This window comes from Gallinula chloropus, assembly GCF_964237585.1.
Source record: "Gallinula chloropus genome assembly, chromosome: 13".
NCBI classification, from domain to species: Eukaryota; Metazoa; Chordata; class Aves; order Gruiformes; family Rallidae; genus Gallinula; species Gallinula chloropus.
The window spans coordinates 14,335,288-14,362,145 of record NC_140098.1 but is presented as its reverse complement, the minus strand read 5'-3'; the positions used below and the strand labels follow the sequence as shown (position 1 = coordinate 14,362,145).

The 26,858-nt window shown below is 56.8% G+C and overlaps 1 protein-coding gene across 1 annotated transcript in view; it reads right to left on the bottom strand.

Annotated features, from left to right (window-relative positions):
• ANKRD11 (ankyrin repeat domain containing 11) overlaps positions 1-26,858 on the bottom strand; it is a 142,671-nt gene that overhangs the window by 33,255 nt on the left and 82,558 nt on the right. The window contains exon 3 of the mRNA XM_084270186.1: positions 1,197-1,341. Within this exon, the coding sequence (XP_084126312.1) occupies positions 1,197-1,283 (87 nt within the window). The 5' untranslated portion in view covers positions 1,284-1,341. The remainder of the gene's footprint in view (positions 1-1,196; positions 1,342-26,858) is intronic.

Genomic DNA, 26,858 nt, shown 5'->3' with positions numbered 1-26,858 from the left:
CTGCACGCCCTGCGCTGCCGGGCTCAGCTTCGCTTGCCAGGTATCTTCCCGACCCATCAGGGCAGCGGCTTCTCCTCCAGCATCCTCCATTCCCAGTTCCTGCCCTGTTCCAACAAGCCCTGGCAAAGCGCTGGACCAGGCTCACACAGGTGGGGACACGCAGGAAGGGGAACGGGGCAGACGATGCCAACGTGCTCCGTAACCAAATTTAAAGCTGGGGATTTTCCCGTTGGTTATTTATCCTTTTCCTCCTCTTGTCAATAATATTATGACCTCAACCATTAGGAGAAGACACCATCACCACGGGGTGGAAGCAGCAGAGCAAGAGACGCGGCATTGCCGCTGCTCCCAAAGCCCAGCTGCTCCCAAAGCCCAGCCCCAGCACCAGCACAGAGTCCTGGGGACATGCTGAGACACCGGAGCAGGGAGGTGAAAGGAAAGCAGTGATACCTGTTTCCACAGCAGGTTACAGCAGATGTAGGCTTCTGTCTTTATTTGAAGGTAACATCCCTACTCAGCTTTCTGCACAGCCACTTACTGGGAAGTACCCATGCCCAGAGGGATGGGATAAAGCGATGGGAAGAGGCAGAGCGTTGGGAGCAAAATAGGAAACGTGGGACTGAAGGAGAGGAGCAGGAACTTCCTTTATCTTTGAGCTCAGATCGCATCTCAGCAACCTCACCACAAACCCAGCCAACACCTAAACACCCAAACACTTCAATTAAAACCCCCGAATTTCAGCAGAGCCGCTCACACACTGAGCTCCTGGGCTGGCCTGGGGGTGAAGCAAGGCCAGAAGGTCCCATCCAGACATGGGATTTACAGCCAGAAGGGGAGGAGAAACTCCTCCCTCACACAGCACCCACTTGTGTGATCACCAAGTTACTTGGTCCTTCTGCAACACAGTCTCCAAAGCCTTAAAAGCCACCCAATGCTCACGGAGGAGCATCTTCTGAAGCAACTCCTGCCTTGCTCGGCTGAGTAAGCTCTATGCAGCCGCAGAACTTCCTGTGTAGTATCACAGCCACTGAGACACAACGTGGACCCATCAGCTGGCAGAGGACCAACGCACAGGTCTGATGTGGGGATACGAGCCCTCAGCATCCTCCCGCCGCACGCAGCGCTGCGACAGCTCAGCGACACCAGGCACGAGGGGCAGGATCCCTCAAGGGAGGCACCTGAACCCAACACCCTACCTTTTTCCCCGTTTGTTTCTCCACCATGTCGTTGCTGAGAGAGAAATCTTCTGGCTGTGGTGTTTTAGAACACCCACCCTTGGGCATCGTTCTGCCTTCCTTACTTGATCTTCATTTATGCTGCCATCGCCTCATCATCAACCGTCTGTGGAGAGAGAGGAGAAAAGAGGAGTTAAGACACCTCACAAGATCTTTGGGCTGGGGGAGTGAAAAGGTGAGACACTTACTGGGGGGATAAACCCCCCTGAACTCTCCAAGGATGGCAGAGCATCCCCAAGTGCTGTGTGCCACAGACCAGAGCGGGCAAAGCCGCTGCCACCTCCCACACGGGAAGCGAGCTGGGACCTGCGGCTGCCATCGCCACTGGTTTCACTGCCAGGGACAGCCTAAACCAGGTTGTACCTCAACAGTGTAGCAGCCCCCCTGCTCTTCACCCACAGCATCACTGCAAGCCGATGGAGAGCGCAGGGCTGGACCCCCTCACCCCAGGTCTGTGTGTGTGGGGCAGGGACAGCCCAGCTCCCCGTCAGTCACACTGAACCCCCAGACTCTCCCCGGCTGGTAAATCACAAGACCTCCTTCTAAACTCACTCTCTGACTATGCTGCCCTTACCAGAGCAGAGCAGACACCTGCTGAGGGGCACAGAGCTCCTGGAGCAGCTTGCCACAGGGCTCCTCACCCCGGCCCCGGCACCGCCTTGGCCTAGGTAAGACAATTTGGTGAACAACAAAGCGCTCCCTGCTCCTGCCATGTGTTGCCTGGTTACAGGGCTGAAAAGCCGGCTGACATCTGAAATACAGCGAAGCAGGAGCTGCACCAGGGACCAGAACCACCAGCTGAAGGCCAGGGAAGCGAGGCCTTTTTAGGTGAACAAAAATATCTCCTCTCCTGAGACCAGAGGCTGAAAAGCATCTGTGCAACAGTACAGCTCGGAGAAGCGACCCGCATCCATCCCCACGGCAAAGGTCTCCTCGTACTTACGCTGGAACAGCACGAACAGGCACCATTTGAAAACTCTTTCCCCAGCTAATTGCCACCTGACAAGGCTACACATTGCACCCATTAACTTCTTATAATAGAGGCCGGGTTTCTGCAGAGCTACAATTGCAGGAAATGGTCCAGGAACAAAGTCATGCAGCTCCATCACAAGATGGGAATTCTGTGGGCGGGGAGAGAGAAAGAAAACAGAGGCGAGGAGAGGAGCCAAAGCCTCCCGCCTGCTCCAGGCTGGAGGGGGGGGAGGGCAAAGCAGTGCAGACCCCGCTTTGCATCCCAGACAGGAGCTGGGGAGCTCAGCATCATCACGCTGGGTGCTGGGACCCCACAATGGAGGTGGCTGGAGAGGATGGGGGGGGGTTAAAGGCTGGAGGAACACCAGCGCGGTGCTTTCATCAGCCTTGTGTTTTAAGTTCCCTGGAAATCCCTTCGTAATTTACATGTTTCATTTATGCTTCAGAGGCTTTAGGGCCCCTTCGGGTTGCTTTGTGGGTTTTTTTATTTAAAAAAAAAAAAAGAAGCAAAAAGCAGAAGTGATTCAGAGTCCCCATCCCAGCCCTGCAGCAGCACCAGCTCCCAGCCAGCACTAAGGCATCCCAGAGCTGGCATCTTCAGCAGGAGGCTCTGCTTTCCAGGGCAGCTCATCCTCCACCCTGGCTCCTTCACCCGGGCTACGGGAGGATGGTTACCCATGTCTGGGAGGCTTTGGGGAGTGAGTGTTTCCTCCTGTCCCCCCCACTCGATGAGGGAGAGCTGTGATGCTCAGGATCCCCAGGCAGGAGCCCCCAGCCCTTTCCTTTGGGATGGGAAAGCAGGAAAGGATCTGAGCTAGGAAAGCCAGGAGTGGGCTGCTCAGCCGTCCTCATCGCGGCAGATGGGAAGCAAAAACAGAGGGGAGAGTGCAGAGAATTCAGTGTGCTAAACCCAGCCCCCCCAGGCAGAGAAAACAGAAAGGGAACAACCAGAACCCCCCATCTCTGACTCTCTGCTCTTCGTCACGCGAGGGCCCGCAGCCCGGCGCCAGCGTCCGAGGGCCTGACTGCAAACAGCACCTTAAAAAGGCAGCTCAGCCGTCCCTGGGCACGCTCAGCAGCAGCACAGAGGCTGCAGCTCCCTAAACCTGCAGCCAAGAGGGATGAGAGCTGGCCTGGGTGCTCCTGGGGATCACTGGGTGACACGATGTCACTGCAGCGTGGCTCTCCGGGCGCAGGCACCGCGTCCGAGGTGTCGATGGGGTCCCCGGTGCTGCGATTCCTTCCTCCTAAAGCAGCTTCAGCCCTGCACAGTCTCACTCTGCCAGTCTCCATGGACCAGCCTGGGGAGTCTGAGGATTATTTCTGCTTCCTCCTTGGTTTCAGCTGCTCCTTAAGGTGCAGATAAAGGAGTGAGGAACAGACAGGAGCCAGTGAGAGCACCGGAGCCGGTGCAGAGGGGACAGCCAGCCACCTCCACCAAGTCCCTTCAATATCCTCTGCAAATCTAAGAAGTGGAAGTTCAGATGACCTATTCCTGCTTTGCAAAGGGTTTTCCAACCAGGCAGCTTCACCGACACCGGCCCTGAGGGCTGGGACTGGGAATACACTGCTCCTGACCACCCAAAATTAAACCCACATCGTTTCCATCCCCTTCGCTACAGAACTGGGGTTCTCCAGGAAACCCCTGCCCGCTCCCAAGGTCTGTGTGGTGGTTTGTAACCGCGGTAGGAACCTCTTTCCATGGAGCTTCAGAAAACCCGTTTAACCAAGAAAAAGGCAGCCGGGTGCCAGATGAATCCCGCGCCCCTTCTGCTCACCGAGCTGACTCATTACACCGGGAGAGGAGCCGGCTGCCTCTCAGCTCGGAGGGAGTATTGCATTTGCACAACAATTACCAGCGACGCTCCGAGCCCGCTGTGGTGTTTTGAAGCCCGTTTTAATAAGAGTCGGAGGGGAGGGACAGATTCCCGGCTTGGAGAGTGATCCCCAGCCCCTGGGAGTGAAGCCTGAGCGCTTCAAAGTTGCAAATCTGAGGCTGGGGAATTAGAATTTGGCTCCCAACTTTCCCAACCTGGGACCCGGAGCAGTCGCCTCCTCCCCATGACACCCCTCTCAACCTCACCCCCCCCTCCCAGGGGACAACCAGCACCCTTCCTATTTTGTCAATTAACAATTAACAGTGCCCCTTCAGCACGCCGACTCCACCTCTGCCGCACAATGAGGAGTGGGAGATGGAGTGAGCTCAAGGGAATATCATCCCTGGCACTCCTGAGGGGAAACAAAGGGGCTGGTTGCCTCTGGCCAGCAGCCAGCCCCCGCTGCGCACGCTGCCTGCGCCGGACACCGCAGCCCCTTGGCTGGGCCAGCAGCACCCCATGGGTGCCGTGTTTCATGGGTGCCGTGCCTCTCTGCTGGGGAAGCAACTATGGAGAGCAGGAGTCAGACAGCCTGGGCACAGCAGCTCCCACCGGTTTGGGTTTGGGATGACTGGCTCCGGCCAGCAGCTGAGGTGTGGTGTGGGCAGGGAATGCTGGTGGTGGTGCTGGGTCCTGGTGGAAGATGGTGAAGTGGCTGCGATGCCCAGTCTGGTCACCCGGTGTGGTGGGGAAAAAGGGGAGCCCTACCCCAGTCCTGCCCAGGCTGGGGACCCTCCGGCTGCTGCCTCCCCCTGCAGCACCCTGGGCACCTGTCTGTGGGTTGTAAAAAGGGATGTGGGAGCAGGATAGGAGGGGCTGGAGCTGGCCCCAGCCATGGATGCACACGCACTCCTTGCTGGAGTGGGAAAGAGTCAACCATGGGTTTGTTTCTTTCAGGGCACTGCAAGCCAGTCACACACTGAGACCAGGTGGGTCTGGATGGGACCTCACAAGGACACGGTTCCAAAGGGGATAGGCAGGGATGGGATGGGATGGGATGGGATGGGAAGGGATGGGGAGGGATGGGGTCATCTGTCCCTCTGAGCTGGAGGAGGAGGAGGAGGAGGAAAGCACCACCAGCTGCCAACTAGGACCAGGGCATCCATTAACCAGGACTGGGCTCCTGGCAAAGAGGATGCTCAGATTGGGATGGGCCCAGATGTACACAGCCGGAGCCTATGCTCTGCCCCAGCCAGGTGACACCAACCCCATGCTGGAGACTCCTCACCAACAGACCCACATTTAAACCCCCTGTACCCCTAATCCTCCCGCCCACGGGCACAGCAAGCGACATCTGCGACAAGTACAAAACCATGCTGGATCCCTCCAGCACTTTCAGATTTAACCCAAGCTGGGGCAATAGCTTTCCCTGGCTCTGCCTGTGCCATAGGTTGCCCATCCCATCCCATCCCATCCCATCCCATCCCATCCCATCCCATCCCCATGGCCCTGTCCTCTTACAGCCCCCCAGCTCCCTGCCCGCACCCCGCTGCGTTGCGTGCTGTGCCAGCCAGGCTCCTGCCACCTCCAGCCAAAGCCATGACACATTATCTCACTCCCAAGATCGGTGTGTCGAAGCCTGCCTGCTCCTGACAGCCTGGGAGCGACTGTGCAGACTTCTTTAAGCTCCAGACAATGAGAAGGAAGCTGGCTGGAGGCTCCTGCCTGTTACACAAACCTTCCAGCGTGAGGATGGCAATTAGAGGCACAGACGTTATTTGCCCAAACCCAACACATTTGTTTGGTCTGAAAAGGTTGGAATAGGAACAAGCCCCATGGAAAGATGGAGATTTAAAAACCTTCCGAGGGCTCTGGCCCAGAAAAACAGGTGTCCTCAAATCTCTAAAAACGGCCTTAAAGTAACAACTCCAATAGATGATGCCTGAGATCTGACAGGCTTCCCTCTCCCTGGCACTGGGAAGCACGGGGAGGAAGCTGGGAGTGGAGGTCTTCAGATGTGCTTCTCCATTGAGGTGTCTGTCCCACCAGCACTGAGCCAGGCAGGATGGTGACACCAGCCCTGGAGTATGTCACGAGCGGGCTGGTACATTCAGAAGAGCCCCCATCCCACCACCTTCAGCCCAGCTCCCAGCAAAACCCGCTGTTCACCAGCTCTTCCCCGTTAGTCCCGCGCGACTCACGGTCAGTCCCCAGCACCGCCCGCGCGTGCCGGGCTTTGGGGAACAAGGGATGATTGTGCTCCGGCTCGGTGCCGGAAGAGTAAAGTCCATCCCTGCTCCAGCACAGCTCCATCAGCCCCAGAGCGGCTGAGCAAACACAGGGGCCTTGTTTCCTCACCGCGGGTAATCCCGCAGAGCAGCTCTTAGAAGATACCGCGGCACGAGGTGCCAGTTCCTGCAGCCGTTACCCAACAGGGAACTAAATGGGGAGATTTCGGAGAGGGTTCTGCATCCCCCTGGTCTGAACCGCTCGCCAGCTGTCGGGTGTGGGGCCAGCCCAGCATCCCAGCTCCATCACACCCCCACCATCGACTCCACATCCTTCTTTCTTCCCGCCAGGGAACACGCGGTTGTCGCTGCTCTGTCACCTTTGGAAGGGACACGTTGCTCCTCATCGGGAGCTGTGATGGATGAAGTATCTTTCTTTGCCCAGCTCCTCCTCACCTGTTCTTAGAATTGGTCCCTGGTCCCCACAACAACTGTCCTTTCCTCCTCCTTCCCCAAATATTTACCTCACCATACATAACCCACAGCGTTTCCCAACCTCCTGAGACCCCTGTACCCGCGGCTGGGGTGTGTGCAGGGGGCTCAGGCAGGGCTGGCTTGCTCTCTGAAATGGGTGCTGGCCAAGCAGAGTTGGTAACATGAACTGAGGCAGCTGTTAATTAGTACTTGGGCCGTTGGGGAAGCAGAGACACCTTCCCAGTGTTGCTCAGGGCCCGCAGAAGCTCACCCTGCTGAGTGGTCTGTGCACATGGACACACACCCACATCTGCAAGGACTGCGGCTGAGAGTAGAGTCACGAGGCTGGAAAAGGCCTTTCAGACCATTAAGTCCAACTGTCCCTGTCCTGTGCTAAACCCTGAGCACCTCATCTCCCTTCTGTTAAACACACCCAGGGGGTGACTCAGCCCCTCCCTGGGCAGCCTGTGCCACAGCCCCACAACTCTGCCAGGGAAGAACTTTCTCCTCCCAGCTGAGCTGACCCTGCCCTGGGGCAGCTTGAGCCCATTGCCCCTTGTCCCAGCTCCTGTTCCCTGGCTGAAGAGACCATCGCCCACCTCTCTGCACCCTCCTGGCAGGGCAGGGGAGGTGGGGAGAAGGTCTCCCCTCAGCCTCCTCTTCTCCAGGCTCAACACCCTCAGCTCCCTCAGCTGCTCCTCAGAGGATTTGCCCTCCAGCCCCTTCCCCAGCCTGGTTGCCCTTCTAATGATGCTCAAAGACCCCACAGGGTCTCAGGTCAGGATGAAAACTCCACACTCTCTGGTCACACTGGGTGGTCCTATTCAACATCAAGAGAGCTCTGCCCCAGCAATATTCCAGCTGGGATTGCTCTTGGGATCGTGCCGAAAGAGAAGGGAGCCCTGGCAGCACCCCGTGACCGTGAGCAACTGCTCCGATGGTGCGGAGTCTCAGGGAGCAGTTCTTCCCACAAGTCCTTCCCCCCATCACCCACACGCAGCTGCCTCCTGACATTGCTCCACTCCTGGATGCTGCCAATTCCCTGGGTCCCAGCCAAGGTTACAAAACTCATGTTTCAGTTGGTTCTCCGAGCTGCGGTCTGGGAGCGGGATGAGCTGCGATGAGGAAACCCCCGGAGCAGCGCCCGGCCCCGCCGCAGCACCTTTCAGCAGGGAGGAAGGGATGATTACAACAGCATCATCCTCCTGCTGTGTTCTCAGGATGGCTCCAGATCACCTGTTTGGAGCAAAACTTGTTGGAGAAGGAGGACTCTGAGCTTCGCCCATCCCTGCTTGGCACTGAAAACCCATCGGGCTTCGGGCAGGGAGAAGCTGTGACCGCATCTGCCGGGCTTCTCGCACACCAAGAAGTGACAGACTCCACTCAGACATTCCCACATGGAATACTTCCCCAATTAATTACCCCCAAGGAGGCGCCCAGCCACGCCGTGTGCCTCTGGAGCAATGAGCAGCACCAACCTGAAGCTGACTGCACGACATGCTGTGTGTTCCTGTGTGTCTGAGAGGAGCGAGCCTCAGCGTGACCTGTCCTGCACAAACCTGGAGCCACACGCACGGGCTGAGGCATGGGGAGAGCAAAGCCTGTTCCCACAGCTCCTGGCGATGTGAGTAGAGCCAGCCTCCTCAGCACTGCTCACACAGCATGCCCAGAGCCTGGCCTGGAGATGCCACAAGCAGGGAGAGATCCCTAGGACTGCTTTGTTCCAGCAGGATTTACACCCCACTGAGTGCCTGCAACGCGTTCCCAAGACGGTGTGGGGAGCCCAGCTCTGCCCCCCCCTCACCCTGTGCCTGGCAGGAAGCTCCGGCTCCAGCTCGCTGTGGTTAGCCTTGCTGAAGTGCAGCTCGAGGGGTTCCTGAGCCAAGCCCCAAAAACGAGCTGGGCCCGCTTTTCCAGACAGAGGAACACGTTAGCACAGCTAAATCCTGCCCAGCGCTGCCCTGGATGCCACGCCGAGTACATCCCTGCCAACCAAGAGGCACCAGATGAAGCAGCAGCGACCAGCGGTGCCCTGGCAGCGAGTGGCATCACCCACCCTACCAGCAGCCCCAGCGCCCCAGGGGCAAGGGGCTGGCAGGGGCTGCTGGCACATCCCGTCCTGCTCAGTCCCCAGCCGGGCTGGGGCTCCGCTGTGCTCCCCAGCGCATCTTCCATCCTCCTGTTGCTGGTGCCGGTGACGGGTCCGGTGAGGAGGCTGTGGGGAGAGCGTGGCTCCCACAGGATTTGGCTCCAGCAAGCCCCACCTGCTCTGAGCTGCTCAGGGAGGGAAGGTGCAGCAGAACGCGTTCCAGCTCCTTTTCAGCTGCCTAAATTCACACAGATTACGTGGCCGAGGCGCCCGTGACTTTGTGCCTTGTTGGAGGATTCCACCAGCGACCTGAGACCCAGTGGGTCCTGTGAGCTCAGGATGCTGTACCTAAACCCTGGGCACTGCTAGAACGCGTATGTCAGCACGTACATGCACACACAAGCACGGATGAGCACGCTCACGTATGTGTAACGCACACACACAGCGCAGTGCAACCCCACACGAGACTCTGGCTCCTGCCCAGCTTTCCATGCTACGTGCTCCAACGTGTAGAAGCGTGAGACCGAGCGCAGCCTTTACTACAAGGAAACTACATGACTTAAGCCCTTAAACCCAGGAGGAGACCATGACTGTGTGCAGTCATTCCACGAGGAAGAGAAACCACAGAGACTTTGCAAAAGGTGCCAGGGACCCTTCAAACCCCAGAGACCTTCACTCAGAGCTCTGCTTGGACCAGCCTCACACAGCACAGGCTGCTCCAGACACTGACTACACCCTGAGCAACATCCCGTCCCGCTCCATCCTCAGCAGATCTGAACAAACACTTGGGGATGTCCGTGTTTAAACTCGTGTTCAGTCCACGATGTTGCAAGAGCTGAGTAACCACATCACCTCCCAGCTGCGAGCACGAAAGGCCGTGGAAATCTGAGCAAAACATTCCCCTTCCTCGCTGCCATTGCACAATTCCTCCCGCCTTCCCTCTGCCCGGCTCGGCGTCCTCGTGCAACACACAACGCTTCCTCCCAGCGTGGGAACCTCGGGAGTATTTTGGAGCCTTCAGGAGCGAGTACGAGGCGACAGCACAAATCTCACACGTCGCCGCTTTCCAGGCAGGGCGCTGGAGGCGTCAGGCTTTTGGGGGGGGGGAAGCAAACACAGAGCTCTGCTGGTTTACTCCTGTTTGGGGGCTGCAAACCTGCCTCCTCCTCTCCTCCTCCTCTTCTACTGAGGCCAGCGGGGTGTTGGAGACCGAGGTCTGAAGTGATACACAAAAACCTCTCTGCAGTGATGCTGGTGTGGGTTTGCTGTGCTCTGTCAGCTTTGGAATGGGAGGGCAAGAATGGAACTGAGATGGACATGAAAAACCCACCCGCCGGCCTGGAAAGCCCCAGAAGCACTCGGCATCACTCTGGCAGAGGAGGGAAGTGGGGGGAAGCTGGGCTGCTCTCCAAGCAGACGACCTGGTTACGCCACGCCAGCCTTCCTGCCACGGCTCAAAGGTTTATTCCCCCCCGAAACTGCCAACACCTGAGATAACCACGGCACAGAGCACTGGCACAAACCTTTCCTTGCCCAGGGACCCCCCTGGGGCTCTAACACAGCTCCTGCCTTGTGGGAGTAACCGTCAGCCCCAGGTCACGGCAGCCAAATCCACTGTCCCCACCAAAACCCAGTGCAGGGCCCTGTGCCACAGCCACTGGTGTGTCCTACTGCCGGCACCACGCCGGAGCCGTGCCATGTTCTCCTTCCAGAGATGGGAAAGGCTGATTCATCGCTCAGGGCAAACTGGGAAGTCTGACAGCGTGAAGGGGACCTGGGGGGCACTAAAGCCACCCCAAGGTCTGGTCATCTGCCAGGCTGGCGCTGGGGCAGGGAAACCTTCCCCACAGCCATGCCATGCATCACAGAGCGGGCACAGCACGAAGCCACCGCCGGGCACCCGGCAGGATGCAGAGGGGGGGAAAGGCTCCTGCCGGCTCCGAGGCCTGTGTGGTGGCACCACGGCAGGGCTGCTGCCTGGGTTGTTTCTGTGCTCAGCCACACACACAGCGCAGGGCTCAGGGCCGGCTCCACACATACAACCAACCAGGGAAACACTTTCCTGGGGCTTCTGTGGGGCTCTGCAGACAAGGTGGAAACCCCACCCCCCGAAGCTGGAGTTTCTCCAAGCAAAGCACATGCCCCACACTGCCAGGCATACAGGGAGCAGCACCTTGCCCGGTCCCTTCATCACTTCTGCTCACTTTGCTTCAGAAGCCAAACTCCCCGCGCTGCCTGCCCGACCCCAGCCCAATGAGCCGTGCCACGGGTGCCAGCAGGGTCCCTGTCCGTGGCTGTGCTGATGCCAGGAGGCTCAGGCCTGGCTCAGCGCCCTGCCAAGGACCCCAGCTGTAGAATGAAGGGGCCATACTCTCCCAGGGGATGTCAGGGAGGGTTTGGGCACCACACAACCCTGCTGTGGTTTTGCCAGGGGCCAAATCCAGGTTGGTTCCTGGCCCCTTCCACCTCCACCTCCCCTGGCACGGGCCTGCCACCGGTGAGCCGCGCTGACACAGGACCGCATGGCCCAGGCACGGGGAAATCCCGTTTTCCCTACGGAGCTGTTGTTGGGACACACCAGCAGAGCTGCAGTAACAGAAAACTTCAAAAAGCTTTAAAAATGGGTCTGCTTTAACAGGTCCTTTCCTAAGGATGGGGCCCTCAAAACCCCAGAGCCCCCCTACTCCAGGCCTAATTCGGTTACACAAAGGGGGGTGGTCAATGGCTCCTCGTCCAGGTGGAGGCAGGTAACAAGTGGTGTCTCCCAGGGGTCTGTCTGTCTGTCCTGGGACCAGTGCTGCTCTTTGACACGGATGATGGAACTGAGCACCCTCAGCAAGTCTGTGGCCAGCACCGAGCTGAGTGGTGTGGTTGGCGCAAGGGAAGGAAAGGAAGCATCCATCCAGAGGCATCCCACATCCACATCCCCATCCAGAGGGGTCTCCCATCCATCCCACATCCATATCCCACATCCAGAGGGGTCCTGTGGGTCTGGGGGGATCCTTCCACACCGCAGGCATCCCTCTCCACACGGTGAAGCCTGGCCACCTCGCAGCCTCACCAGCAAGCCCCAAACAGAAAGGAGCCCACAGAGCCCAGCCAGCACTCCCAGAAAACACCATGGCTTGGGTACCACAGACCCGAACTGGAGGCTATGGGACTCTTTACTCAAAGACAAGGGGATAATGTGACATCTGAGCTCAGCAGCGGGCTCCTTGGCTGGCAAGGAGCTCCAAAACACGCAGGAGCAACACCGGGATGTCAGGGCTTCATTTGGCACCAGCAGAGTTAAACACTCTGCCTGAGAAAGGGGTTTTACAGCCCCCACGCTCCACGCCAGCTTCAGAGAGAGCGTTTCTCATGGCTGGGTCCATCCCATCGCCCTGCTGAGCTGTGTTTACCCACGACAGCAGCTCTCTGCCCCGGCTGTGCAAACACCGTCCCCGGGAGCCGCCGGCACCGGCGCAGTATCGCGGCAACGTGGCCGAAGCCAGCTTTGCAAACTCACCAAGTGTGCAAATTAATTTCATTACCCACTCTCACACATCATGAGGAGGGAAAACAAATAACCTGCCCCAAAGTACATTCTAGTAATTATTAACACGGCGTCGGTTAACCCCGGGGGAGCAGGAGGAAAGGCTGGACAGAGAGGAGAGCCCGGTGCTCAGCGCTTGTAAATCCAGCCTAATGCTGAGCTTGGCTCCCTGCTTAGCCCTAAGGATTCTTCACTTGCTTGGCCAAACCCAAACACTCTCCTGGAGTAAACCTGACCCTTGAGAAACGTCAGGAGCAAAGCTCTCCGCTTCCATGTGCTCTGACACGTCTCTTCCCCCCACAAACACTCCCACCCCTTCGGCAGAGCCGCTGGCAAAACCTTCTTTGGTGATGATCACAGCATCACCAGGTTGGAAAAGACCTTTAAGATCATCAAGTCCAACCATTCCTATCCTAAGCTGAACCAGATCCCTGAGCACCTCATCTCCCCTTTTTTTAAACACACCCAGGGAAGGTGACTCAGCCCCTCCCTGGGCATAATTAGTTGATTAAAGCCCAGGTACGCGCTCAGCGTGCCGGCTACTGGTTGGCTTTAGGGTAAGAGCATCCTTTGGCTCAGCAGAGGTGCTGCTCTGCACCAGCATCCCCACCACATGCACACACCTGAGCAAAACAGGATTTAACACCCTGTGGCACACTGTAATTTAATCCCCACCTCAACTCCTCACCAGCATGGTGGGCACCAGGGTCCTTTGCTGTAGCTACTTCTGTGCCGGCTACTCAGGGCTGCCGGAGGGGCCGTTCTCCAAAGCACATCAGTCCATATGCTCTGGTCCTCACAGAACCACAGGGGTTGGAAGGGACCTCCAGAGCTCATGGGGTCCAACCCCCTGCCCAAGCAGGGTCCCTGGGACAGGGCACACAGGGAGGTGTCCAGACGGGGCTGGAATCTCTCCAGAGGAGGAGACTCCACACACCCCCTGGGCAGCCTGTCCCAGGGCTCTGTCACCTTTACTTGCATTATTTTGGGAGGAAAAGTGCAGGGTGGGTACCTGTGAGACCTGAAACAAACTCCCCAGAGGCTCCAGAAGCTTTTTACTCGATGTGGTTTTGAGACTATTGATGCAAATAGATGCACACAGCAAACCTTCCATGTTTTCCAAAGAGTGACAGGGTTGGGGTGCTGCTCAGAGCACCCTGACCAGCTCAGGAGCACGGTGACCTCCAAGGGCTTCCCTGGATTCTTCCTCTCCCACCCCACAGGTGACTGTGCAGGAGCCAGGAGAAGCAGCAGCTTGACACAGGACCTGTGTGCTCCGGTCATGTCACGTCACTGTATCCATACAGGTCTCCACTGACCGAATCCAAAGGTAATTCCACATCCCCCCTCCCTTTCCAGGCTGTCTCTGCACAGCCCAAGCACCACCACAAACCATATTGCCCAAGTTAGGTAAAAGCACAAGGATCTGAGGTTGAGCCACCCTTCAGTTCTTTTGGCACCAGCTTTCTGGGTCTGGGGTTTATTTTCCCTCAGACCTCCCAAAACACCTTCCCATCGCTGCCCTGCACCTCCCCACCCCACTGGATCCCTACGTGGCCACGTGGTTTTACAGGAACAGCTTAAACCAGCACATTTAATCCACCCAGCTTTCCCCCCCAACCTTATTTCATATCAGCAGCACAGCTTCCCACAGCCAAAGTCACCATGGAATCACCCATCACCCAACAAGATGCTTCCACCCTCGCCCACCCAACATCCCAGAGTGTGGAACGGGACTTGTACACCACGATGAGGGCGATTTCCTGACTTCCCAGGGTCAGGAACCACCCATTCCTAGTTCTGATGGGTGATGATATATTGTCCATAAGCACACGTGTGCCCAGGGAGCACCACAACATCCCCGACCTCCCAGCTGACCCACTGGATGGGTGGGAATTGCCAGGTTGGGGCCCTTCACCCACGTTCTCTCTCCCATCCTCATTCTCCTGCATCTTCAGCACGTGACTCAGGTCTTAAGCTGAGCTTTATCCTCGTCTTAGTGCAGGCTGCTGCTGCCATCAGCCTAAGGCTGAGTCACAACCACGCCTGCCTGTGAATTTATTTCAAATCCAAGGAAAAACATGAACCCCCAAGTGCCATATGGATAAAACACTGTGGGGTCTGTACCGAACCACCATGCCCAGCACCAATGGCCTCTGCTTGGAGCTGGCAGAGACCGAACTGCCGGTGCTGGGCAGCATCTCCAGCCCTGCCCGTGCCCCCAACCCCACCCTGATGGTGAGGAAGGAGATCTGGAAGGGCACTTACCCCTCTGTGCTTCCACAGCTCAGGATTTTTTGCAAGTAACGTCACACCTTGCTGGGATATGGCACCCCTCACTGGTATCCGGCACCCCTCACTGGGATCCAGCACCCCTCACCGGGATCCAGCACCCCTCACTGGGATCTAGCACCCCTCACTGGGATCTGGCACCCCTCACTGGTATCCGGCACCCCTCACCAGGATCCAGCACCCCTCACTGGGATCCAGCACCCCTTGCCGGGATCCAGCACCTCTCACCAGGATCCAGCACCCCTCACCAGGATCCAGCACCCCTTACCGGGATTAAGCACCCCTCACTGGGATCTGGCACCCCTCACTGGTATCTGGCACCCCTCACCAGGATCCAGCACCCCTCACTGGGATCCAGCACCCCTCACCGGGATCCAGCACCCCTCACTGGTATCTGGCACCCCTCACTGGTATCTGGCACCCCTCACCAGGATCCAGCACCCCTCACCGGGATCCAGCACCCCTTGCCGGGATCCAGCACCTCTCACCAGGATCCAGCACCCCTCACCAGGATCCAGCACCCCTTACCGGGATTAAGCACCCCTCACTGGGATCTGGCACCCCTCACCAGGATCCAGCACCCCTCACTGGGATCCAGCACCCCTCACTGGGATCTGGCACCCCTCACTGGTATCTGGCACCCCTCACCAGGATCCAGCACCCCTCACTGGGATCCAGCACCCCTCACCGGGATCCAGCACCCCTCACTGGGATCTGGCACCCCTCGCCAGGATCCAGCACCCCTCACCAGGATCCAGCACCCCTCACTGGGATCCAGCACCCCTCACCGGGATCCAGCACCCCTCACTGGGACCCAGCACTCCTCATCGGGATCCAGCACCCCTCACTGCACCCCAGCCCTCTCCAGCAGATCCTCTGGGCATCTCCAGACCTTCCCACAAGCTTTGTGCTTTTCTGGGACCGGAGGTTCACAAATGCCACCGTCTCCCAGCTCTCCACAGCCAGATCATCCACAGTGCAGAGGGGAGCCAGCTCGGGGTCGTTACCTGGGGCACGGAGCTGCTCTGGCACTGCCAGGCTGCTCCGGCACCGGTTCTGACACCGAGAGCTGCTTCCACACAGCATCCTGCCTCAAACTAACACATCCCATGGGACCAGAGTTGCTTCCAGGTTGTGCCCACATCCATACCCTGCCCGAACCTGCAGCACGGCCAGCGGATGATGCAAGCACCACGCCGCAGCACCGAGTGCCACGCGCAGTGACCCCGGTTAGAGGGACAGCGCGGGATGCTGGGACACATTGGGTGTTTCAGTACTGGAGTTACAGCACAGCGTGGCTGTGTTGTCCCTCTGCTATGATGAATAACAGCCAGTGACATGAATCCAGCCTCCTCTGCTTAACCTGTGGAGGAAACAAACCCCTTCTGCCAGGCCAGAGCCACGCTCTGCTCTCCCATGAGCCATTTATCCCCATTCCTGCCAGGATTCATCCGCTCCCCACTTCATGACGGCTCCATTCACTCCAGCATCACATCACAGGGAGTTATCAAAGGGATGAGAAGAGAATCACACGCCACTTCCACAAGAGACACAGATCTTTCCCTGCTCATCAGTGCTTTGTTCCAGGCTCTCCACGATGACACTCTGCAGAGGTTGCTGTATATTCTGGGGTTTTATGCTTACTCCACGCACAGCCTCTGCTCACAGCTCCTCTGCCACGAGCTCCAGTGGGATCCTCTAACGTGCCGTGTTGCCCTGCTACAGCAACGCAGCATCACCAGCTGAAACACCCTCTCAAGGCCTGGCTGTCACGATTTGTCACGCTGGCAGGTTGGTGAGCTGGCTGGGGGAGCACCACGATGGGGAGCACGTGTGTGGATGAGGATGCTGAGGGATCCTGACTGTTCTGCTCTGATCTGCACCTCGGGATGGTTCCCACTCCTCAGCCATGGACACTGCTCCAGGCTCTGCCCTGCTCAGGCTCAGCGACTCAGTTTGTTATAGACTCAGGGAGTTAACGTTTCAGCTGGATTTGTGTAGGGCAATGCAGAGAGCTCCTTATTTTCTTACATCTCCAACTGTCCCAGCCAGAAGCACATAGAGAAGCCCTTCCTAACTTTAGGCCAGGACCAAACTTAACCACTCCATCAAACTAAACATCTCCCCTGGAGCTGCCAAGACATTTCCCAGGGTCAGTCTGGTGGGACAACACGCCTGAACTACGAGAGTATCTGGAGAGCTGCAAATACACTGGGGTGCAGGTTCGCACTTGCCTGCAGCACTTGGGCAGACAGGCCAAGGTGCAGTGCCGGGGCAGTGAGCCAGGCTGGCCTCAGGGAACCACCTTTCACTGTCCCCATCAGCCAGCATCACACTGTCCCTCTGCCCCAGCCACCCTCATCCATGCAGGAGACAATGACCGGCCGTTACCTGCAGCAGGTTTAACTGCAAAAGGGATGGGCTAATATAGATGTGGGCATCATGAGCACCAGTCTCCATCTACCAGGAGTCCTGCAGACACTCCCTCTGCTCTCCCAGAGGTGTGAACTGGGATTTATTAATTTTTTATCCCTTGCTTTCTAAAAACCACCCCAGGAAGGTGTTTTATTTCAGCCCTGAAAAGTGCTGGACGGTCTGATCCAGCTGCACAGAGGGAACAGCTCAGAGGGAACAGCTCAGCACTGTGCAGGAGCGATACCCACTGAGCACAGACACCCCAGAATAACACATTGATTAGGATGGGGCTTTGCATACTAATTTACATGATAACGAGTGTGTGTATCCCCCCCCCTCATTGTATCAGGGGCCCTGAATGGAGGCATTGTCTCAGGGCACAGCACTCCCCACACCCAGCCCCTCTCCGCAATAACACCAACAAAATCTCAGCAGAAGCCCATTAGCATCCAAAGGGCAGGAGCCTGAATGCATCACAGGAACTCTTTGAGAAGTGAGAGTGAAACGAATGTAATAAAATGCTACTATTAAGTGATACTCATTGTCCAAATTAAACCATCAGAAGCAAAGACCTTGACTCTCCCAACGCATTCAAGTGCCGCACAAGCTGCGGGGCTGGGGAATGAGGCTATTAGGGATTTTTAAGCCCTGGAATCGCCCCAAGTATGGATTACTTGATGTCTTCAGGAGTGTTTGATCACATGGAGCTATATTTGGATTCCCAGAATAAAAATGTGAATCTTCAGGAGGGGGTGTGGTTCCTGCTGTTCCCAACGTGTGAGCACGCCATCGACACGCCGGCACATCGGGAACAGCAGGAAACTACCCCAAAACAGTGTTCCTCAAAGGAGCTAGGCTGAAAGCAGGACCCAAGACTGCCCTGGTCAGGCCCCACCTGGAGTGTTGTGTCCAGTGCTGGGCTCCCTGGGATCAAAAAGCCAGGGATCTCCTGCAGAGAGTCCAGAGGAGGCTACAGAGATGATGAAGGGCCTGGAGCATCTCCCCTGTGAGGAAAGGCTGAGTGAGCTGGGGCTGTTCAGCCTGGAGAGAAGAAGCCTGAGAGGGGATCTGATCAATGGGTATCAATAGCTGAAGGGTGGGACACAGGGGGCCATGGGCAGCCTCTTCTCAGTGTCTGTGGGGACAGGACAAGGGGCGATGGGCTCAAGTTGGAGCACAGGGAGTTCCCCACCAACATGTGGAAGAACTTCTTCCCAGTGAGGGTGAGGGAGCCCTGGGACAGGCTGCCCAGGGGGTGTGGAGTCTCCTTCTCTGGAGAGATTCCAGCCCCATCTGGACACCGACCTGTGTGCCCTGTCCCAGGGACCCTGCTTGGGCAGGGGGTTGGACCCCATGGGCTCTGGGGGTCCCTTCCCACCCCTGTGATTCTGTGAGTCTGTGACTCTTCTAGAAATGGCCAAGCAAAAGGAACATTCTCCTCTCTCTGCAATGCCAGGTGATGTGATGTTGGTCAAGGAATCGCTGTACTCCTCCAAAGCAGGGGAGAAACCACAGGATGCTCCCCCCGTGGCGGAACACACGATGCCGATTCGGAGTCAGGAGGTGATGTGCTGCTCCTCATCTGGAACCTGCAGCCCAGCTGCCCTCTCCTTCTCCCAGAGGGATGGGAGGGAAGTTCACACGTACCCAGGGCTCTTCCCATCCTCCCCCTAGACTCTCACTGCTTCCATCCCCTTTTTACCCCTTATCTGACAGGGCTGGAGCACAGCTCACTCCCACGTACCTGCGCAGGCAGCGCTACGAGGAGCAGGAGGGTCAGCTGCAATCACACAGCTCAACGCACCATTTAACAATGAAATAAACCAAATAAAGCTCTGGTCTGATTTTACTGAGCCTTCCAGCTCTCAGCCTCAGTGCCCTGGCCCTGGGCACAGATGGGTCAGGTGGCTGTGGATGCTCTGCCTGTCCTCCCAGGTGTGGTGGCACCGTTTCTCCAGCACTTCATGGGAGTCCATCGTGTGAGGAAACAACACCACAGAATCACAGAATCCCAGCCTGGTCTGGGTTGGAAGGGACCCCAAGGAGCACAGAGCTCCAACCCCCTGCCACAGGCAGGGACACCAACCTCCAGGCCTGGAGCTACACAAGGTTGCCCAGGGCCCCAGCCAACCTGGCCTTCAACACCCCCAGGGATGGGGCACCCACCCCCTCTCTGGGCAGCCCCTTCCAGCCCCTCCACACTCAAAGGAGCAACCCCCCTGGTTTGCCCCTCACCAGCTTCCCTTCAGGCTTAGAGCTTTTTACCTCTGGAGAATGATGGGATGGACTCCGTACCCCACACCAAGTTTGGGTTGTGCCTGTCCCTACGGTGCAGCAAACCAAGGGCTCACCTCTACCTTTCACCATGGGTCACAGACAGACACCCACCTGAGCTGCTCCGTGTTGCAGCCCCCTGGGAAGCCACCCAGCTCTGCCAGGAGCCAGGAGTCAAGCAGAAGGTGCTGGGACACTCAAAAAGGCACTGAGCTGCTCGAGAGAGGGAGCAAAGCACAAGTGGCTTGTTGAAAAGGTGGAGGGGTAACGAGCAATCCTCCTGCTGCTTCTGTGCAGGTCAGCCCAGCTTGGGACAGCAGGACAAAATCCACCTGGATGTGGCTTTGGGGTTGTTAATGTCACCCTTGTGAATCACAGAATCACCAGGTTGGAAAAGAGCTTTAAGATCTTCAAGTCCAATCATCCCTGTCCTGTGTAAACCAGCTCCCTGAGCACCTCATCTCCCCTCTGTTAAACACATCCAGGGGGCGACTCAGCCCCTCCCTGGGGAGCGTCGAGCGCTTACGGAACCGAAGACCCCACATGAAACGAACCCTGGAAAACCAGAGGGTTGGGAAAGTGTGAAATTTTTATATAAACAGAGCGATTTAGGGGCTGAGGCCTCCTGGAACCAGGGGTCCTGTTGGAAAACCGCTACATCATCCCACACCGAGTTACTTCAGTGTGTTTCTTTCCTCCCAGATGTGGACACGGCAAGACAAAGCCGCCGCGGTGCCCCGACACACAGGATCTGCATATCAATGTCCCCCCGGACCCTTCAGCTCCGCAGAGAAAGGCTGTAATCTGGGTTTTGTTCCCGGCCTCCCGGCCCCATGGAGCGGGAGCCGGGTTACACAACCCCTATTCACCCGCCCCGAGCCCTGGGAACATCTTTGTAACCCAGGCCAGGGAAGCTGGGGGAGGAGGAGGAGGAGGAGGGTAGGGATGGGGCCCGTAGGCAGTTTGGGAGCCAGGCTCTGGGTGAGGATGATGTGCTGCATCTTCATGAGCTCTCCCTCCTTCATCCCAGACCTGTGAGGGGATTGGTACAGACCCCACACACGGGGATCCACGCAACGAGACCACAACCACCCCGATTTCACTTCCTGAAAGCAAAACCACGCTGAAGATCAGGGGAAGAGGTGCACTGAGCAGGAGAGGGAGCAATCAGCAGTGCTGGGCTGCACACAGACCAGAGCTCGGGCAGGCACCAGGGGATAACCCGCAGGGAAGGGCTGTGGGCAGGGGAATACTGAGGACCCAGCCAGGACGGTGCCGGTGTCGTGGGTATGGTGAACACAACAGACCCTGTTACACCCAGCAACAGCCAGACACAGTTCGGGTGATGCGGTGAGAGAGATGGTGCCGGTCCCCTTGCACACCCCTAAGAGTTTCTTTCCCGGTTGGTAATTAACACTATGGGTAATGTGTGCTAAAATTAGTTACCCAGGGCCGTGCTTCCCTTGGTACATCCATTCCATCAGCCAAATCTCCTCATTCCAGTAGGGAAAAGGAGCTGGAAATGATGTTTGACTTCTGGAGGCGAAGACCTCCTCTGCCACTGACCAAGCTCAACCTCCCCCAGCACACAGAGACTCCCTGACACCCAGACTGGGGAAAGGAAGGAGCAAAACCCCTTTTCCAAGCCTGGTCCCTGCCAGCCCACAGCCAGTGCTGCTGCTCACACGCAGCTCTCTGCTGTGCAGGGCTATTTCTGTCCAGCCTGGACAATAAAGACACAGGTACAGCTGTGCTGGGTGACTGTCTGCAGCATCTCACAGGGCGACGGAAGCCAAACTAGGTCAAGGCTTAGCCAGTATCCTTCAAAAACAGGGAAAGAGAAAAATAGAATGGGTAGGAGAACAGTGAGCTCCCTGGGAAGGTGTTTGTTATCATCCAAGGCACTCGGGAGGCATTAGATTATCAGGGGAAAATAACACGTGTGCTTATCTGCATCTTTTCATGGAGTAAATGTCCCTTTTTCCCAAGGACACGAAGTGCCTGGGCTGGAGGGAAGATCCTTCACACATGCTTCATGCACGGCCTCAAACCAAGGAGTCTGCATCTCTTAAAACATAAGGTGGGCGTTGGGTGGGGGCTGTGGGCAGCTTCATTGTGTTTCATGGCTGGAATAAAAGCTTTTCTTCTGCTGAGCCTGGCTGGTAACGGGATCCCAGCCCCACTGGCAACGGGAACTTGATACCCTCCTCTGCAAGGGGAGAGGAAGGTGAGTTACTCCTGCCTTTCGTCACCGAGGACAGGCTCCCAGAGCAGACGGGGCCTTTCCATGGGAGCACGTGGTGCCTCAGAAACTGGATGACTGACATGGAAACTGAGGTGCCAGGGGGCCATCTCCTCTCCATGAGGATTTCTGTCTGGTTGAGAAAGGGGTGATGCCAGAAAGCAAGCACTAAGACATAGGGTCTTGTGTGGCCCAGTCACCCTGATGGTCTCGGGACCGTTCCCAGTTTAACAGGAGCAGGAGACCACTGGGTGGGAGGTTGGGTGGCCATAAAGCAACCACACTCAGGCTGAGGGTTTGGGTTTTGGGGTGTTTTTTCCCAGTGAGTTTTACGATGGGACAGTCACCAGACACCCAGGAGGCAGCGGTCCAGCCCCAGGACCATCACCTTCCTCCTCACAAGCCACAGGCAGAGTGAACTCCAGACACACCAACACTCCTCTCTCGGAAATCAGGCACTGGGTGGTTTAGAAACGCTTCTCAAACCTGCTGGATAAAGCCTCTGCTCCAGCACAACCTGCTGCACGATGAACCAGCAAAGGCTGCTGTATTTCCCCTAAAACTGGGGAACATTGTTTGCTGGTTCCAAGGGTTGGAGCGGGGAAGGCACGGCTCCGAACAGACGCTGCCGAGCAGTTTCTCAGCCTTTCATCAGGACTGCGTAGGCGTTGAATTCTGGAGCTAATCACCTTAGCAACGGCTCTAAACATATGTGCAGTGACATCAGCTGATTTGGGAAAGCTGTAAATAGAGGATAATAGCACGAAAAAATTCTGGCTTAAAGCCAAGACCTAAAAACCATACTATTAAAACACTGCCTGTAATTCAATGTATGCAAACTTGTTTGCGTCCCCGCTCCCCAAAACCTGCGTAATTACACACCTACCAGCACGCCTGGGGATCGTCCCACTGCAGGCTACTCTCTGTTTCAGACACTGCCCAGAATTATGGGGGTTAACAGAAATCCTTCCCTGAATTTGATTTTTAAAGAGCTGGGGAGCACCCCTGGATCTGCAGGTAACCCCACACGGCCCGAGGGGCAGGCTCAGGAGTCCTGTGAACCTCCATCCTGTGAAGCTCCAGCCCGTGAGCAACAACCTCAACTCAGGAGGATTATTTATAAACAAGAAAACAATGTGCTCATGGGCTTTATCCCTGGCTCACAGGCTTTATCCCCAGCTCATGGAGAAGGAATGGCAGCAAACTCCACTTCCAGGACACGCTGCCCAGCCCGTGCCCGTGGTAAAGGAGAGTTAAAGCAGCACCAGGCGGGGAACAAGGAGCGGGGAAGGGGCATACTCTGCATTACCTCATGTTGGGCACCTCATTAAGACCTTAAACCATCCGCTTAGGGAGTCCCTCAATCAGCCATCAGCGTAAGACACGAGGACAATATCCTTTTTGTTTGCCTGGTTTCGTTGTGACCCATATTCCCCAGGTCTGTTGTGCGGGATGTGACCCGGCCGGCTAAAGAAACCTCTGCGGTGCCTCCGCGTTAAGCCGGCAACGCTGGGAGGGAGGGAGGGAGAGGAGAGGAGAGGAGAGGAGAGGAGAGGAGAGGAGAGGGGAGGAGGAACGGCCTTAATAGGATTTTCAAATGTCAAAAAATATCTTTAGCAGGCCCATTTACGCAGAGGCTCGGCACTCGCTGGACTTGAAAGCGAAATTTGCTGTGTAAAGAACACGGCTTGCATGCTAAGCGGGCCCCGGGACGCGCTGCTCCGCGGCACAAAGCCGGCCAGCGCCCTGGACCACGCAGAGAGGAGAAACAGAGTGCCTGCCTCCTGTATGGGGGCAAGGAGGATGATGGGAGGGGGGTTTTGGGGTGCCGGGAGCTCAGCATCACTCCAGCTCCCTTGAGATCATTTGTGCTCCGCAGCACAAAGCCAAGCAGCTCCCTGGACCATACGGAGAGGAGAAACACAGAGTGCCTGCCTCCTACATCGGGGCAAGGAGGATGATGGGAGGGGGGTTTTGGGGTGCCAGGGGCTCAGCATCACTCCAGCTCCCTTGAGATCATTTGTGCTCCATGGCACAAAGCCGGTCAGCTCCATCGCCCTCGCCTCTGGACCACACAGAGAGGAGAAGCACAGAGTGCCTGCCTCCTGTATTGGGCTGAAGAAGATGCTGGGAGGGGGGTTTTGGGGTGCCAGGTGCTCAGCATCGCTCCAGCTCCCTGGAGATCATCTGATTTGCGTTGTGCCCCACGTTAAAAATAAAGATAAAATAATCAGGGCAGAGAAACGGCGACGGCCAACGTGCCAGTGGCAGCGGGAGGAGGATGCAGCACAGAGACAGGAGCAGAAATTCCCCCTCCTTTCGGCTGCACAGGGTTGGTTTGCTGCTCTGTCAATTAAGAGTCGCAAGGAAATTCAGTGAATCGAGCTCAGCGGCGTTCATCGTTACCACGTTTGAATTTAATTAGCATTATTTTTTAACGACAGGTAATTTACGGTGCCTCACCTAGACAGGGGAGTCGGGCAGTGCCTGCCGTTGGCTCAAAAGCCAGCGTGTCAAAGCTAATCCCTGTTTGCTTCCAGCCTGTAACTCCTGTGATCCGCGGTTACCGGTTGCAGCCCGGCTCTGCCATGGTTACTCCTGGCTCCCTCCATCCATCCTTCCATCTCGCTGGAGCGGCAGCGCTTTTGCCAGGATGCTAAGAATAGCAGAGCCCCTTTCCTGAGCGCTTGATATGGGGAGATGGTGGGGAAGGATGAAGTTCCTGAAGGGGGGAAAAGGGACCAACCGTGCTGGGGTTTGGGGAGGGTCAGGCAGTGCAGGACCTGGCGGGCAGGCATGTCCCATGTGAGGAGGTGCAGCAGCATCCCCCACGTTCTGCCTTCCTTCTGGCATGAAAGCAGGTTTAGGCGAGCGGCCTGCCCTCAGGAGATCTCCAGGCTGTCTCTGTGGCATCCCTACCATCCATCCCATCTCCTGGGAAGTCCCTCTCTGCAGCTTAGGGCATGTATCTTGGAGCTTTTGGAGTTGAATCTTCAGAAGGACCCTCGAATTCTGGATCACAATCTCAGCACTGAGACCCACTGGCTGCCCACCATGCGACTGTCACCATCACCCAAGAAAAGGACTCACTCAGTCACACCGCTGGCTGAATGCTCTGGCATCGGTTTCCCATAGGAGCACCACATCTCCCACCAGCCAGCTCTCCAAACTGGAGCCTGGCCAAAATCCCAAAGCTCACTGAATGCCTTTGCTAAGCCATCCACCCGTGAGAGGGAGGGAGATGATGCTGAGACAAGGGGAAAGGAGATGCTGCTGTGCCAGTGGAAGAGCTCACAGGGTGGGAAGCAGCAAACCCAGCAGCACTGAACTGCTGGTCCTGGGCTTCAGGACCTTGGAGCAGCGATGCACCAGACGGACAGATGCCCGAGCAGTGACGGACGGATCACAGAGCCAATGGGTAGTCAGATCACACTGGACCCCAACCGTCTGGCAGCAATGATGGACAACTTGATGTGTTTTCCACACTACCCCTACAAGAGCTGTCCTGTGCCCAGAGCCACTGCAGATCGAAGCTGCCAACCCCTCAAACCTTTGTGGGGATACACATACTCTGGGGACAGCGGGCATCACCGCGCCCGTCCGAAGCTGCCTGCCCAATAACCACAAGGTCCCAGCAGAAGCACATGTAACACCGAGATGCTGATGAGGCTCAGCACCCCTGGAAAACACCTTCATTTCCCACAGCCTGCCCTGCCTGCTCCCAGGTCCTGCTCTCACAGCATCAGCAGGAGCTGGACAAGAGACTGGCTGTCTTGCTTGAGAAGAGCACAGAATGGTGCCAGCACACCATGACCTTGCACTGGAGGAGCCCAGGACCCCCTGGGAGATGCAAGTCACCACACCACTGAGCTGCAGGAGCTCCTGGCAGTGGCACAGCTGCCTGCCCACACACATCTGGGCACTTCCACACAGAGACACGCTTTACCTGTGGGGAAAACTTGCTGCTGGAGGACAACCACGGAGCATCGGCACACTGCACGGCAGCACACGTGTCCACCCTTTCCTCAGGGACCTGTGCCTTTAACAGCAAAGTCTCCAGCCCCGATGGGAACCAGGCACACGCGTGCCTGGAGATAAACAACATCATGGGACAGGTAAGCTAGTTACCCAGGGTTTATCACACCATCTCCCATCTAATTGCATGGCTAAACGGTCAGTCACTGTAATCCACCATAAGCTGCTTACGCTTTCTTATGCAGCCCTGCGACATCGCTCGCTTCCCCATTTGGACATAATAACTCCTTAAGGCTGGCTCTGGAAGGTGTGAGAGCTGTTAACCCCACACAGGCTCTGAGGCTCGGGACATGCACGTGTAGGACAGATGTCTCCTGGAAGAGGAGCCCAAACATCACCTTCGTGCTCAGTGCTGAGCAAAGTGAAAGGGTTTTTAGTGAGGGACGACAGAAGAAACATCCCACCTGGACTCCAGCCCTCAGTGCCAGCACCCTGCAATGTCACAGCACGTTTCCAGCCTTACCTGGAGTCGCACCCCTCAGCCAAAATCCCTTCCCTATCTTCTTCCAACAAACTAAGCGATGCTGGAAATGAACAGGAGCCAGCTGAGCACCCGCTCCCGGAACCTTCGGCCTCACTGCATCATCCCCAGTGCTTCTCTTCAGCATCCTTCATCCCTGTGTCCCGCTGCTGCTGGCTGCCCTGTCCTTGCTCCAGGCCTTTCCCATAATCTCACTCCTTTCTGCCATCCCAATTTTGGGGTGTTTTTTGATGCTGGCAGGCTCTAGTGTGACAGTTCTATGATTTTTTGTTTCCTTTTCAATGGTATTTTCAAAGTCCTTGGAGAACTCACACACAAACCAGCATAAAAGGCTGAAAGGCTCCACCAAAAAGGGTCCCCACAAGCACCAAGTCCCCCCTGGCCGTAGCCTGGAACAGTCAAAGCCCGTTTTAGCTTTTCCCCCACAGAAATGAGTGGATACAGAGCAGTTGTGGAACTCAGTCTAAGGATTCAGGGGAAAGCAATCAGGTTTTGGGGTACAGTGAGCGTTTTGCCCTGCTTGAGGACAGATTACATCCGCTGAAAGCGAAAGCTCGTGTGCCTTCCGTTCCCAGCAACGGCCCCAGCATCTGACAGAAGGTTTTCTGATTGCACTGCTGGAGAACTTTACCCCCTGACACTACCCACCAAGTCGAGCCAACGACCCCAAGCTAAATTTAAAAATAAACCCTTCTGGAGAGCGAGGCAGATCCAAAGCACCTCCCCAGACCTGCCTGCCTCCAATACCCCGGCACCGACACCGGGCTCA